The 15,986-nt window shown below is 51.2% G+C and overlaps 1 protein-coding gene across 2 annotated transcripts in view; it reads left to right on the top strand.

The window, feature by feature from the left end:
* PHKA2 (phosphorylase kinase regulatory subunit alpha 2) overlaps positions 1–15,986 on the top strand; it is a 78,698-nt gene that overhangs the window by 42,399 nt on the left and 20,313 nt on the right. For both annotated transcript variants that reach the window (XM_004450326.5, XM_012522125.4), the window contains 9 exons: positions 1,217–1,270; positions 1,868–1,990; positions 5,025–5,120; positions 8,661–8,768; positions 10,261–10,339; positions 11,713–11,847; positions 12,503–12,612; positions 13,808–13,952; positions 14,217–14,295. In XM_004450326.5, coding sequence (XP_004450383.2) covers positions 1,217–1,270; positions 1,868–1,990; positions 5,025–5,120; positions 8,661–8,768; positions 10,261–10,339; positions 11,713–11,847; positions 12,503–12,612; positions 13,808–13,952; positions 14,217–14,295 — 929 coding nt within the window. The remainder of the gene's footprint in view (positions 1–1,216; positions 1,271–1,867; positions 1,991–5,024; positions 5,121–8,660; positions 8,769–10,260; positions 10,340–11,712; positions 11,848–12,502; positions 12,613–13,807; positions 13,953–14,216; positions 14,296–15,986) is intronic.

Below are 15,986 nucleotides of genomic sequence, written 5' to 3'. Positions count from 1 at the left end.
AGCTCAAGCTAGCACTTTTGAACCTCAGTTCCTTCCACTGCTGTACTTCTAAGGCAGAGCTTCTTAATCCTTTAGAGGTCACAGAAAACCCCTTGGAGACTCTCTTGAAAACTAGGGAGTCACTGCCACAGAAAATACATGTGCCCCAACATCCCCAAACCTGACATGCAATTTCAGGGAACCTGGTGATCCCAAAGTGCGATTGAGATTTAAAAATCTCTGCTGTCAGGTGAAATGCAGAAACTATGACACCTTACCCTACACTGAGGATGTTAGAGCCAACTGAAGTCATAGGTAACATCAGCAAAGAATCTGGGTTTCCTCATCCGAAATGTGCATGTTGATTGTCAAGGAACAACGCTCTTATTTCCTTACAAAGGGGTTAAAGAATTTTCAGGCCCGTCCCAAGAAGAAGGTGGCTCTATCAGTCACAGTTCGGTGGAGAAAAAGTCATAGTTAGGTGGGTCTAGCAGGGCAAGCAGTTTCTGCAGAGAATGAAGTGTTCGTAAGAGGAGCGGTTTCGGGGCTGGGCCTCCCAGGCTAACAATACGAAGCTGGCCATTAGGGGTGTTGTGGCTTCAGCGGTGCCCCCTAAAGCCACGTGTGCTACGGCAGCCTGGGTGCACTTAAGAAACTAGAGAATGGACACCCAAAGCTGCGATCCAGGGTTAGGGGGTCAGAGTAAGAAGCTGTTGCCCCTGCCCCTCTTTCTTGCCACCAGGAAGCTGGAGAGGATCCCTGCAGCAGGAAGAGCCAACGGGAGTATATCTCAGGGCCACAGCCCGCTTTCCAGCTCCTAACTTTGAGGAGTCTGGGAATGTTGATTTTAGCTCTCCAGCCTTTCAAGTAGAAGAACACCAAGCCAAGTATCTGCCTTGGTGGCTTCTCCATGGAATGAGGGTGCCTTTGCCTCTTTGGGTGACACAGTACATTAGAATGAAAGGATGCCCATTCGCTGAACTCTGTGTAATTACTCCTGCCATCCTGATCATCTAATGTAGGGTCTGTGCTTTGCCTTCCAAGTACTGACCAGACCTGCATTTACTTTGCTTATTACGTTAAAATAACTCTTTGTGCTGATAGCCAAGAGCACTCAATACATGTGTCATTACTAAAAGATTCATGGGAAAGAGGGTGAAGGATCGACTTGAATTAAAATAAAAAAAGAAATTCTTCTGATGTTGTCTAACGTAACGTACTTTATTTATCTTATTAGGGGCGGTACGGATGCTGTCGCTTCCTTCGAGATGGTTATAAAACCCCAAGAGAGGTTGTATTCAAATATTATTTCTTATGATCCATTAATTGCTTCATATCTAAGTTGCCATTGTTTTGTTCTTCTATCAGTCATAATTATATGTTGGCATATTGGAGAGGGAAGTATTAATTTCAGAGTCAGCAAGCCTGGAGTGAGGCCATAGAATAGTAAGATCATCAGGAAGACAGCAAGCTGGTAGTTTAAAACCACCTTGTAGGTAAGGACAAACAGTTCAGTGGCTCCCGCATTTTCTTTAAAGGACAACTGTGGCCTCCTCCTTGTGTTTCTTGGCCATTGTGACTAAGATGACGTAAATTCAACAAGACCCTCTGCCAAACATGGTGATGGGCAAATTGCTATTTATTTGTTAGACACCTGGGAAGCTTTAGTGTAATAAACTACGAAGGCGTCTCATGAATATTTTAGAGTTTACTGGAAGTTTACCATGGAAAACTGCCACGGTTGCGCCTGGCCATTATACTAGAATCCTAATCATACCAAACCCAGGACTGCATTGAATTTGACAAGCCAGGGCAGCCTCCTGAGGGACCGTGGTAGTCCATGTGTAATCTGACACCGCCTTTGCAAATGTTAACTCTTTGACTCCAGGACCCAAACCGATTGCATTATGACCCAGCTGAGCTCAAGCTCTTTGAAAACATTGAGTGTGAGTGGCCCGTGTTCTGGACATACTTCATAATAGATGGAGTCTTCAACGGCGACGCCGTTCAGGTGAGGAAATGCTGGCTGCTGTGTTGAGGAGAAGCGTGTTCTTTCCACTGGCGTGCTAATTATTATTAGAACACAGGCTTATGCAAAACGCCAGGGCACTCCTTTGGTTCTCTGCTGCCGCTTAAGAAACTATCCCAAAACTCAGGGACTGGAAGCAGCCACTGTTTTACTTATTTGCTCATGATTCTGCAATTTGGGCAGGGCTCAGCAGGGACAGATGGTCTCTCTGCTCCACCTGGTCTCATGAGCCGGGACAGCTCGGTGGGGTTGGCGGATCCGCTTCCCAGATGGCCTCACTCACGTGGCTGGCAGGTCGGTGCCAGCCCTCAGCCCGGGAGCTCAGCTGGGCTGGTGGCCAGGGCCCCGGTTCTCCTCCACGTGATCTCGCCACGTGGCTGGCGTGGGCTTCTCACAGCACGGTCAGCTGCGGGCATTAGGCTTTCGGCATGGCGGTCATCTTCCCCCAGAGCACAAAAGCAAAGCCGCCAGGGTTCTTGAGGCTTCGGGCCAGAACTGGCGCAGGGGCTCTTTGTCCCATTCTGTCGGGTAAAGCAGGTCAAAGGGCCCTCCCATATTCAAGGGATGGGGACTCCGCCAGGCATGGTTACCGGGAGGTGTGGCCCGCCGGGACCATCAGAGACCAGTCGGTCACAGGCAGGTTTTGTTGCTGCCGCTGTTCTTTCAGCTCACCCGGTGGGTTTGCTGTCTTCAGCGCTGGTGTTCGGGCGCTTTCCGCTAGCATCTTGTTTGATGTGACAGCCCCCTGACTGGTCTCCCGGCCTTACTCCCCACCCATGCCAAGCAATCTTATTAAAAGGCAAATTAGGTGATGCTGCTCCCTTGCTTCAAAGCCTTTAATGGCTTCCTGATGGCTTTTGAGATAAAGTGGGAACTCTTAAAGTGTTTTGTAGGGTCCCTAACATCCGGCCTTTATTTTCACTTGAGCCTAATTTCTTACTACTTGCTTCCTTTCTTAGTTCTTTGATCCAAGCACACTGAAATCCTTTCTGTTCTTTGAAGAGGCCACGTTCTCTCTGGCTGTCTTCTTCTCAAAGGCCTAGAACATTCTTTCCATCCCCCTGCCCCTCCCTCCCTCACATCCTCATCAGTATTCCTTCTGTGAGGAAGCCTTCTCTGACCCTCAGTGCTGGCCAGGTGCTCCTTTTATAAGCCCCCACAGCAGCACAGGACCCTCATTTACATGTCAAGGAGCTTGGGTGGGGGTGGTCTCTAGTCAGTCCACTGCCATATTCCACCTGACGAGTACGTAGGAAGTGCTCAGTGAATATCGGTCACTGCCGCCTTCATTTGTTGAAGACATACTTCTTCAGCATCTATGTGATGCCACAGGCTGTGCTGAGCAGAGCGTGCGTCCGTGCACGGAACAGGCCTGTCCTTGTACGCTTTGCCGTGTTTTCAGCCCTGTTCTGATCACCTGCGCTGGGGTGGATGGACAACCGAAGGTTCACTTGCCCTTTTGAAAGTAATGCTCAGAAATGCCCGGGCTTCAGAACTGGCAGTGTGCCTGAAATGTTGACCTCGCCTTCCCCCATCGTTGGCCCTTACTCCTGTGCTTTCGTGATTGTATTAGGGCTTATGCTTTATGTTTTTTTATCCTGGAACTGAAAACTCTCAAAAGGACTGAGTTTGAATTTTTATTGCAAACACGCTTAATGATTAACGGGGGGGAAAAGCTAAAAATGAGAAAAAAACCAACTGTGCTTAGTGCCTGGTTTTTAAGTGTCACAGAGTGGATGGGCCACCCTCCTGCCTCCTGTCCAACCGTCTCTTCCATTTGCTGCCTGATGACAATTTGAAAAATGATCCACTCGTGGGCAGGCTCTGTCCTCCATGAATTTAAAAAAAGAAAATGAGGCCCAGAAGGTGTTTGCCTGGGCTCTCAGAAGAAGGGACATGCTGAATAGCCGGGTGGCTGGTTAAGGATTTTTCCCTTTTAGTGGTTAGATTTCTATCACTGCCTTTTTAATTTGATGGAAATGTTTGCTTCAGCAGCTCTGATCCCCGTGAGCAGCACATCCTAAGAATTGGATGTGCGTTTCCTTTTTCTCACATCAGCTGTGTTTAGCAACTATTTTCTTGAACAGTAAGTGCTTGAATGAGTGCCTTTCAAGTGCAAAACTACCTAGAGGTGGATATGGGATCTGTGCCTTAAGATTTGGCCTCCACCCCAAGAAGTTTATAATCTGGTTGGTGAGACAAAACATAAACACATGCACAGTGAATTAGGAGTGAGAGATTTTCAAGGCTGAGTTAAAGAAAGGTGTCTGATACACAGTGCAGATGTGTTTGCTACAAATTCTGAGGACGACGCTGCCACTGCCCTTTCCCAGGAAGCTTGATGGGGGAGCCGAGCTTAGGTGCACGCAAGGGAAGAACAACCAAGCATGTTTAGCGCCTCCTGAACTGTCCCCACAAGTCCCAGTTTCTCCTGTCCTCTTCTTTTTTTTAGATTCATTATTTTTTAAAATTTATTTCTCTCCCCTTCCCCCTCCACCCTGCTTGCCTGTTCTCTGTGTCTATTTGCTGCGTCGTCTTCTTTGTCTGCTTCTGTTGTTGTCAGCGGCACGGGAATCTGTGTTTCTTTTTGTTGCGTCATCTTGTTGTGTCAGCTCTCCGTATGGGTGGTGCCATTCCTGGGCAGGCTGCGCTTTTTTCATGCTGGGCGGCTCTCCTTACGGGGCGCACTCCTTGCGCGTGGGACTCCCCTACACAGGAACACCCCTGTGTGGCATGGTACTCCTTGCGCACATCAGCACTGCGCATGGGCCAGCTCCACATGGGTCAAGGAGGCCTGGGGTTTGAACCACGGACCTCCCATGTGGTAGATGGACGCCCTTTCCATCGAGCCAAATCCGCCTCCCCTCCTGTCCTCTTTGAACCGGGGCGTTGTGCATGTCTTTCCCCCGTGTCCTGGCCCTAACCCGTTGGTGGCCTCAGCTGTTTTCCCTTGCTGCGCTGCCATTGCAGTGTTAGCAGGACCTCTCACGCCGTTTGGGCTGGTGCTGTTTTCCAGGTCCAAGAGTACCGAGAGGCCCTGGAGGGCATATTGCTCCGGGGCAAGAATGGGATCCATCTGGTGCCAGAACTGTATGCCATCCCCCCCAACAAGGTAAGCGGACTGCAGGGAGCCTTTCGGCGGCTCACCTAGAGCCAAGGGAGTTGGCAATTGGCCAGTCGGTATTTTTCATCCCTCTTTTAGGCCTAACTGGGAGAAATGGGCTTTAAGCTGTAGGTCGTTCCTGGGTGTCCCAAGGAGTTATGGTTTTGAGAGAACACCTGGTGCATGCTTCACTATGGGTGCCATAGGGAGGTAGCAGTTGAGGGCCTGCCTCTGACCCCAGGCAGAACTGACCCTAAAAGCACAAAACACTGTTGTGCACCATTTTCTCACACATGTCCACAGAAGCAGCAGCCAGAGTCTCCTTTGGCAATGGAGGGGAAGGAGGGACTGAGAAGAACAGGTGAGACGCTCCTGTTTGATTCAAGCAGGTGCCAAGCTAGGGTTTGAGCGCTCAGTTAGAAGGCGTTCTCCATCGGGGAGAGAGAAACTGCCCGGCTCCAAGAAGACACCCCAAGATGGTTCTCTTCTGCCTAGTTCCCTAACTAGGGCCGTGGTCGCACGCGCTCTCTCTCTCGTGTGCGCACTCTTCCCCCCCGCCCCCCTATATGTATCTTGGCAGGAAGATTGCCCTGTAAACTTCTCATGTTCCGAAGAAGGAAATTCTTGATTCCAGGCTTCGAAGTTTCACTTTTGCGTTTGGGGGGATGAAAAGGCCTTCAGGGAGCACTGTCTCCCCACAGCTGACAGTCTCCAGGGGATTGTAACCAGCAGAAGCCTGTCCTGCAGCAGCCTGGGTTGAGGTGGTTAAATCGGGGCCCCCCACACAATCGGGGACTGGCAGGGACCTCTGGAGGTATCTACCTCGGCTCAGAGAGGCTGTGGGACCTGTCGGAGCTCAGGCAGCTGCAGGGCTCAGCCCTGGTCCCGGAGCCCAGGCCCAGGGCTTCCCCATGACCCCACCCTGCCTCCCAATGGGTGCTACACCTCCAGGCGATGGAGCTGTTGCTGGGCTTCCAAAGGCAGTGGGGTGGTGTACTTGCTTTCCTTTTGAACAGAAAGCAAATGTTTAAGGAGTCTAATGCTTGATCCTTAAGGCAAAGTGTATCACTCTGTATTACTTTTGGCATCATCTAACCTAGAAGGAACCACTGTGTGTTAGATAATTGAACCCATTAAACCAACAATAAAATCAAAGCAAGGAACTGAGTATCTCCAAGAAGCCGAGGATTCCATTGCTAGGAGCATTTCATCCTTTTGTTTTTGTAGCAGCCCAGACAGCCGCCCGGTTCATGCCAGGACTCCCTGGGCTGCCCCTCGAGGTCCTTGTACAGTTCCGGTGGTCTCGCTCAGCCTTGCCAGCCTGGCCCCTTCACCCTGGGCTCTAGAATCTTGATGGCATGAACAGATGGGCTCACATCATCCAAGCTCTCTCAGCACTGGTTCCGTTCCAGAGTCAAGGGCAAGACTTTGGAAAAGGAACTGTCGCCCCTCTCTATACAGATCAGGCCACGGAGCCTGCGAGGGGCTGTTTGTCCTCTGCATGTCATATGCCTAGACTTCCTGCAGACGCATCCCACTTACCATGTGGGATGTGGGGGTGGGGGTGGGGGCTGGCCGTGAGGACAGGGAGTTACTTTCCAGCGACTTCTTCCCTTCTTTGGGCTGCTCCCTTTCTGGCACTGAGGCATTTAGCAAAACAAAATTAGTAATCAAAGGTTCTTTGGAACCTGGAAGCAGAGCAAAGGAAAATAGATGACTCGGGGCCAGTTCACCTACTAGAAGGTGCATTTCAGTGACTCTCATAAGTGCTGGATGTTATAAGCTACACTTTTCTTTCTGATGGACAATGCTGGTGACACATTATACAAAGTTCCGCTGTAACTTTCTTGCCTTGGAGCTCCATGGTGACCTTCGAGTTTCTGTGAGTTGTTGCAACGCCCTCCTCCTCCATTCCCCAGGTCTCTGTTTGCGTGCCCGGCACCCATGTCGGACACTTCATGTTGACCGTGTTTTGCATGGGCTGCTTCCAGATGACAGCGGGGGGCATTCATTCATCACATCAGTAACGTGATTACAGGCAGGGCTACCACAGGCCCCTCGGCAAAGGGGCCCGTGGCCCCCAGCAGGGCAGACAGCTTGGGTGTCCACCTCATTCCTGTGTCAGCAGGACGTGTGTGTGCAGGGTGCCACCATCCACAGGCCCCCCTCACCCCGTCACCACTGTGCCCAGCCCCAGGTGAGGAGCGGGCCCGCAGGTGGCGGCCACCCCATTGCCACTTCAGCAAGCTTGCCATCTAGTGCAGGACTCAGAGGAGCTAGTTGGGGAGGTGGAGGTGGACAGCAGTGGTGGTGGAAGGGCCTGGTCCATTTGAGGACCTGCACACAGTTTGGAAGGACAGGAGTGGGGAGAGGGGGCAGAAAGACGCCTCCCCGGGGTAGCAGGATGAGGGGGGTGGGATAAGGGCAGAGCGTGGGCGTCTTTGGACCTGGCCACCTTGTCTGCCTTCCGTTCCTTGCATCCCATATTTCTCAGTCTAGATCTTTGCCATCTTTCTTACCACTGCTTATTTTTCAAATAGCCTTAAAGTGCTATCTGATTGTAAAAGTAACCCCATGCCCCACAAAACTTCCAGGAACTATAAAAAGAGGAAAATAAAGATGGATCTCTATTCCTACATTTTGGTGAATCTCCTGTCACACTGCCTCCTGTTTGATCATGTGATTACTAGTGAGGCTTAATTCTGTTTTGTTTACACACATTATGCTTTTTTAAATGTTTATTACTACTGTAATCTAAAAAAAAAATTACTGCAGATATACATAATATCAGTGATATTATGTTAGCATGTGATCTTCTCTTTGGAGAGAGGGGTGGTTCCCATTTCTTTCTTTGGCTTATGTTTTCTGGAGGAAAGAAGAGGTCACTACCATTTCCCCCAACCCGTGTTATAATGACAGAAACCCAAAGGTCAGCGTGGGGTTTAAAAGAGAGGAAGTGGCAGGCTAATTTTTACAATGTGTAGCCAGCACTGTCCATCAGAAAGAAAACTGCCACTTACTTCAGTGAGCAGAAGCCCCGGATGGATTCAGCTTCAGAGGGCCCCAGGGGAGGGTCTGTGGCGTCTCCTAGTCCAATTGTTTTCCTCAGTAAATAGTGCCACCTACTGGTGGCTGGAAGAAACCCGCCTTAGCACCCCAGACAGGTGCTGCCACCCCTTTGGACTGATGCCGTAGGCTGTTCTACCCACAATGCATCCAGGTGCATGAACAGGAGCTGGGCACGGAGAAGGCAGGCCGCACCTTCAGGGCCTGTTTCTGTGGGAAGAGCACTGTCCTGGAACTGGGCCGCAATTGGAGTCCTCCATCTGCCGCCTGGAACTGTGTGACCCCAAGAGTGCGGGACCTTAGCCTCCTGGGCCTCCAGGCCTGCGAACCCCCACTCTCAGCACTGACTTGGTCTGGAGAATCAAAGGAGAGCTGACGTATTTGGTACCATTTTGTGAATTCTCAGTGCTGTCCCCAAGGTAAGGTGTCGTGGGCCTTTTTATTCCTTGACCTTTGGACTTTGGGTTTTTCTCTCTTGGCCAGGTAGATGAAGAGTATAAGAACCCTCACACAGTGGACAGGATTCCTCTGGGAAAGCTGCCCCACCTGTGGGGTCAGTCCTTGTATATTCTCGGCTCGCTGTTGGCGGAGGTAAGGAGGCTTCGTGGCTTCTCAGACTGGGTGCAGGGAACCCCGAAAGAGATTCCTACCAGGTGTGGCTTCAAAGTCAACTGGGGGACCTCATATTTTTTTAATGTAAATTTTAAAAGAAAGTAAAAAAATTTAAAAGAAAAAAGAAAAATGAAATAATTTTAAAAATTAATTAAACTGGACTAGGCTGGCCCTGAGGCTTGACTCCTGGACTTGTGTGTCCACATCATTTACATGAACCCACCTCAGTGCCAGCTGCGTGCCAGAAGCTTCTGGGCCCGAATCAGCACATCTGTGGAAGATTCTGGATTTGAGAAACAATCATCTTCCAGCCGCCCCGTGGTACAGTCCTAGGCACACAGGTCTCCCTATGTGAATAGGCAGTGGGCAGGTTTTTCTGTGGTGAATTTTGTCAGGGGTTCCCTCAGAAAATCCTGCATTCCCGCCTACCGCCCCCCACCCCTGCCACAGAAGGTCCACAGCTGCTGACTCATGCCTTTTTGTGAAACCCTGGGCAGGGCTGTGGCGGGGAGAGCGCATGGTCCCCAAGGCTGGCCCAGTCCTGTGTGGCCTGCAGACCCTAGAAACAGGGGAGGTGGTGGTGATTCAGAATACCACCGGGGTTCTCAGTGTCTAAAAGAAGGCCAAAGCCAAAGCCGTCACTTTGGAAGCAGCCCTGAGGAGCTGTAGTTGCTGAGGCAGAGCGATTATTTTGTGGGTATGTCTGTTCTCCCCAGTTTCATGGCCATGTCCTTGGGAATGGACAGCCAGGCTGCCTCTAACGAGCCCTGTGACCTCAAGCAGGTCACTTACCCTCTCTAGGCCCGGTTCCTCATCCTGTAGGTGAGGAGGTCAGGCCCCGTCATGTCTGGGCCACCTCCCACCTGTGACTTCTGTATCAGGGAGATGGAAAACGAGTAACCCGGCCCATTTCCTGCACTCCAATGTGAAGGCCTCCCTGCGACCCAGCCTTGGGTCCAGTTCCTCCCCAGATGCCTTGTCCCCTCTGCTGGGGTGTGGGTCATTTAGCGAACCTGTGAGGAGGCCCATTTCAACCAAAGGGAGGCAGGGGAGCTTCGTGTCTCAGAACAGTCAGCCCTGGGCCTCGCCCTGCCCTGCCACTCACCTTGAGGACGTTACCTTGGTTTCCCCACCTGCAAAACCGTGATGACTGTAGCAACCTCCTCACTAGGCAGTAAGGGAGGCCGAACTGACAAGGTGGGTAAAGGGCTCCGGAGTTTTAGTCACCGTGACTAATGCACGAGCAGCTGGAGTATTTGGCTAGTCCCGAAGGCCCAGGCCAAAAATGTAATATGTTTATCAGCGGCAATTTGAACTCTGTAGTGGAAGCAATAAGCACTTCAGTGGAAAATCTAAAGGAGTAAAATGCTACATGTTTTCGGCTCCAGAATAGTTCATTTTCACACTTGGGCGTCAGGTGCAGTTTTAGTTCAGCCATATTTCGTGGTGTTAATATTCTTTTTTTTCCTAGGGCTTCCTTGCCACTGGAGAAATTGATCCCTTAAATAGAAGGTTTTCCACTTCAGTCAAACCTGATGTCGTAGTTCAAGGTCTGTGAGTGTGTTTGCTATTCATATTTAACTTAGCAAAACCAGTGTTTCTTTTCATTCGAATTGCTCCTGAGTTTCTTGCTGAAAGTGTGTGTGTGCTTCCGTGGGCAGCCGTTCTTTGAAATCCCTTATAGAACACAGTGGCTCCCCCAGGCAGCAATATTCTTCCCACCCATTCATTTAATTTCAACAAAACAATTGTTTTCTTGACTCTAAACCTTGATTGCATCTGGGGTACAAGTAACACATTGAACCTTGTTTCTCATAACTGATTCTTTGAAAATTAGAACATGACCTGGTGAAGACTCAGAATGCCAGTGAGGCTTCGTTCCCGCCTCAGGACTGAAAGCCCTGGTGCAGGGCCGGGCTGGCGTCACGAGCCCGGGTGCATCGCTTCCACAGAGAAGGGTCACGTGCTGTGTAAATATAAGGCGGCCACATCCAGGCCTCCATGGCACTAGTACGGGTTGTGCTGGGGATCAAGGCTGTCGTCACAGGACACGAGCCTCTTTCCTCTCACCCAGGTCTTGTCCCAGCCCCTCTGCTGCAGCTGGACAGCATGCCAACCCCTCTGTGGCCAGTGCCTCCCTTTTCCAGGGCCTTCCCTAAGACTCCTTCCCTTTGCCAGAGAGCATTGTCCCTTCTCAAAAAGGCCGGTAGGACTGGCACAGCAGGTATGGCCTGTCCATGCCTGCTGCTGCCCCCCAGCAGGGACACTGACTTCCTGGGCCCTCTGAGCCCCCTGCCTATTGGAGAACCAAGTACTCAGCCTCACCCTCCTGAGGAGGGCCCCAGCCAGCCCAGGGTGCTGTGGTTCCGGGTGGCTCAGGCTGCCCCACTGCCACCAACATCCCCCCTTGCAGGCTTGCTTTCCTTTCTCTCGCGAGTGAAGGGTCTCCCTCCCTCTTCCCCACCCTGCCCACTCAAAGCATCCCCAGCAGCACCCTCCACCAAGAGCGCTCTGCTCTTCCTGTCCCTGTCCTTTGGGAGCAGGGCACAGGCTTCCTCTGATGTCCCCTGTGACGTGAAAGGAACCAGTGTAGACCCGGAGGGAGGGCGGACCTCATTTGGGGTGGTGTAATCTGACTGGGGACCCATCAAAGACAGTTTCTACAAGTCTCTCCTGGGCTCTCTAGTGCTTTGCGCCTCGAGGGCCCTTCATCAATATGCAGCAGTGGGTGTTGAGGGGAGAGGACTGAGAGAACCCAGAGGGGCAGCAGGATGAGCGTGACAATTTTCAGAGCTGACCAGCGTGTAAGAGCATGCTAGTGTGTGTATCACAGGGAGAAGAGACCGCACTAAGGAAAGAATGCATTTCAGCATGCCAGGCGAGTTGCAATCTAATGCAGATTCTCCGTCCTTCTCGCCCGCAGTGACTGTTCTGGCGGAAAACAAACACATTAAGGAGTTGTTGAGGAGACACGGGATAAACGTGCAGAGCATTGCTGACATCCATCCCATCCGAGTCCAGCCGGGGCGCATTCTTAGTCACATCTACGCCAAGCTTGGTAGGTTTGGGGAAGCAGCAGGGCGGTGTTGGTGAGGGGGAGACTCAGTTCTAGGCTGGAGGCTGGGAAAGGCCAGGATGTGTGCAAGTTCTAAAGAACTGGGTAAAGCTCCAAGGTAGATGGTTTCGCTGTTTCCACCATGAAGAGGAATGGGGGAACTAGCACCCTCCGAGCAGCACGTGGTGGCGCGATGAGCCAGATTGCTTGCAAAATAAGAAACCAAATTTTGAAGTTCACAGTTGAGACAGCCATTTGTAACTTGAGAAAACAGTATTGTTTTCTATAGTATCAGAAAATTCTCAGCTATTAAAAATGGGAGGGCACCCACTTTACATTTTTAAAAAATCTGATCCTGTTTAGTGTTGTGGCTCAATGCTAAATAAATTAAACCGTAATAAAGGCCCTCTGATAGTTCTCTTCCATGTGGATGTTGGACCGTGTGCTGTTCGTATAAGTGCCTGGAAGGAAGGGGAGTGGGGTGTGTTTATTTTTATTTAGCCTTGTCCCCATTTTGAAGCAGAACTATGGTATGAGGAAAAAAACCAAACCCCTAACTGGCTCCTATAACAAAAATAAGCCCAGCCTTAGCCTGAGTCTCGGAATAGCCGTCACCACATTTGCTCTAATTCCTTTTTCTCTTTTATTTTCCAAATAGGACGGAATAAGAACATGAGGTTGAGTGGGCGACCGTATCGGCACATTGGTGTCCTTGGAACATCTAAACTCTACGTGATTAGGAACCAGATCTTTACTTTCACACCCCAGGTGAGAAGCACAGACCAGCAACAAACCAACAAGCATCTTTGGTTAAACCCCGTTTTCTGTCTGGTGAGGTTTTCCCCTTTGAATATGGCAGAATTGTGCACGGGAAGAGACACACGAGATGGCACCCGGGGCCTCGCACAATTCTTTGCTTGTAGTAGCTGCTCAGTAAATGTTTGTTGACTTGAATTGAGTGTGCCATCACTGCCAGCCACGAGTATTAGTGAAATTCACACCACTTTACCAAGGCGTAAGTGCACACGGTCCCTAACCTGTAGCCACCCTGATGCCCTCAGTCGCCAGCAGTCCCCCATCCTTGCATGGGCTATTGTCCCACCCTCTGTGGCACATGCAGCCCGTACGGTTTTCAGGACTCAACCCCCTTCGTGGGAATGCTGAATACACTGCTTACCTTAGCCTTCTGATTATAGAACTTTCCTTCAAAGTTTTTGTTTCTAAAGAATGTTAGTCCTATGGAAGTGCATACCAAACATTTTTCATCCATTTGGGCAGCCAGGAAAACAAGTGGCAGGATTGCTCTGCACGTGTGGGGCACAGCCTCCACTTACCTGGGCACCTGATTGGCCGTGAGGTCTTGGGTCAGTAGCCTCAGGTGGCTCTTTTTTCATCCTAGCCCCTGCTGCTCACTTAAATCTTGTGGGCCCCACCCCCTATTCAGGGACTTCCGTCCAGCAGCTGTGCTGGCACTTGCCAGGGGCCAAGAGCACAGTTTGAATTTCACCGACATCAGGCACTGTCCCTTTAGTTCACGTTAACAAGGCCGTGGATCAGGTAAAACCCAGTCTCCACATCTTACCTGCTCGCGGTGCTCTTGCTCTGAAATCCTCTCCAAATCCAGCAGTCCTGGAAAGAGGAGGAATTACGGAGTTACCGATTGGCACGCAGAGGCAGCGGTGTCAGGAAAGGTGCTTACAGTCCCCTCCTGAGGAGCTGAAAATACAGCCAGGAGCACACCTTTCCCTTCCGCCCCAATGGAGCGCCGGCTCCTCAGCCGGCGGCAGATCGGTGGCTCTGCTCGCGTGGAGAGCAGCCCTGTAAGCGGGCGGAAAGGTTAGAGCCGGGCCGAGCCCTTTACCTGACAGTGAAGTGCGAGGCTTTGCATTGCCACGGATGGAAGGTGGTTCTGTCTCGAGAGCAAGGCCGGCCGGCCTTTTACTGGCCTCCTTTGACTTTTCAGTTCACCGACCAGCATCACTTCTACCTGGCCCTGGACAACGAGATGATGGTGGAGATGCTGCGGATCGAGCTGGCCTACCTGTGCACCTGCTGGCGGATGACGGGCCGCCCCACGCTCACCTTCCCCGTCACCCACACCATGCTCAGTAACCGCGGGGATCTGAGCTGGCTGAGTCGTGCCCCACTGTTGGTTTGGGCCCCTTCCCAAAGGTTTAAAACAGCTCCCATGGAAAGCCCCAAGTACCAGAGGGGGTTCTTCACAGTTCCGGCGCTTATCTTGGGAGTCCTCTGTGCCAGAACTATTTTCATTAGATTGTGTTCGTTAAAACATTTCACTGCATGCCGAAAAAAATTCTTTTTTTTGATTCCCAGATGAAGTAAACTAATCCATGGCTCTTTTTTTTCCTTAGCAAATGATGGCTCAGACATTCATTCTGCAGTTCTTTCTACCATTAGAAAGCTAGAGGATGGATATTTTGGAGGAGCCAGGTAATTTGTGATTCATTTTTTAAAAATACAAGTAACATTGACCATTGTATATAAGTCTGCTACTGCCCTTGCCAATCTTTCATATTAATTGTGAAACGCGGAAGCATGGATTTTTAGAGTGAAAAGGAAGTTACGGTTTATCTAATCTGGTCACCCGTGTGAAGCTTAAATCATCTATCTCTCCAACCGCATTTGGGGGGTGTTTGTTAAGTTTTTATGGATGCCAGGAAACCTTGGCACGGAGAGGTGAGCATGACAAGCCTCTCTGAAATGTCCATCTCCTTGGAATGCGTCAGCATGATGACTGTGTATGTTTTATATTAAAAGGCGTGGAAGAAAACACCCGGTGCCCTGGGATATAGGGGCTCAGTAAACGCTAGCCGAATTGAGCGTGCTCTCCCTTAAGACTAATTAATAAAACTAGACGAATTCCATAGCAGCGCTGAGAGCGGGGCACCTGAGGGGGCCTGCACCGACCCTGATCCCCCGCCCCCGGGGGGGATGTTATCCATTCCCGCGCGGCAACGCCCAGGTCTGACGGTTCACCCTGCGTGCCAGGAGGCTCTCCTTCCACGGAGACCCCTTCCATTTTTTTAACATTCTGTCACAAGGCAAAGCTTTCTCGGTGGCCCTCAGGTGCTGGTCTCTGTCCGATCCCTGGGGGCCTGCTGGAGGTCCTGTATTGACCTGGCAGGAGGGGTGGCCTCTCCCCGGCTCAGGTAGACTTCTGCGTGGTCCTTAGTGCAGTGCCTGGTGCCCAGAGGGTTTGGGGGTTGAAATCGCCCCTTCTTCTCACATCCTCCCTCCCCAGGGAAAAGCACAGTACTTTGAAGCCTGGCCTCAGCCACCTTTGCAGAGCTGGGGGTCTGCGCCTCTGCCCCCAGGGCCAGAGGCAGGCGCCCCGCATTCCAGGCCTCTGCTGGCGTCTCTCAGGAGTGTAGGTGCCACCGTCCCCGGCCTTCTGCCAGCTCCCTTTCCAGGGCTCGCCCCACAGCTGCAGTCTGCATCCACTGGTGGACATTTTACTTCCCATTTGGGTAAGTCACCACCTGGTAGGTGCCCTCAGAACCCAGAGAAAATGCCACACACACGTAACTCGCCTTTTAAAAGAAAAGAAAACCCTTTTGTGGGAATCTTGGAGACCTAATCCCGCCCGCCATTTAGCGAGCCCTTGCGCGTGGCCGCCGCCTTGTGTGTGTTCTCTCTTTTAATCCTCACTCTGTGAGGTGGGCTGTGTTCCCGCGTACGGCCGAGGACCCATAGGCTCAGCGCTGAGCTGCAGCAGGTCTGCGTGAAGCCACCACGGGCGCTGGCCGGCGGCTCACTGCAATCAGGGGCCTCGTGTTTTTAGACTAGGGCGAGCAATTTGTATAAAAGAGACCTGAACGCCTGACCATCAGGTACCTCTCCTACTGAGTATTTGATAATTATGGTTTAATCTCATTTTGGCTTTTAGTCCAGGCCTGAGGACTTTTAAAAAACGGAACTGCCCTGCGTGCTGGACGCTGCCCGCAGGTCCGCTTGCAGCTGGCCATCAGAGACCTTTGTAAATGACTCCCCTTTGGTCTTTGCATTCTCTTTAGCCTAATAGACCTGAGTCCTTGCCAGCCTGTTTCCCAACTCCAGGGCAAAACACAATAATCCTTAGAACTAGCCCCCTGGCTTGGGGGGTGGGGGGAGAGCGTTTCTTT

The sequence above is a fragment of the Dasypus novemcinctus genome, chromosome X (assembly GCF_030445035.2).
Source record: "Dasypus novemcinctus isolate mDasNov1 chromosome X, mDasNov1.1.hap2, whole genome shotgun sequence".
NCBI classification, from domain to species: domain Eukaryota; kingdom Metazoa; phylum Chordata; class Mammalia; order Cingulata; family Dasypodidae; genus Dasypus; species Dasypus novemcinctus.
The sequence above is the reverse complement of the archived record's forward strand: the minus strand, read 5'-3'. Positions and strand labels throughout refer to the sequence as shown.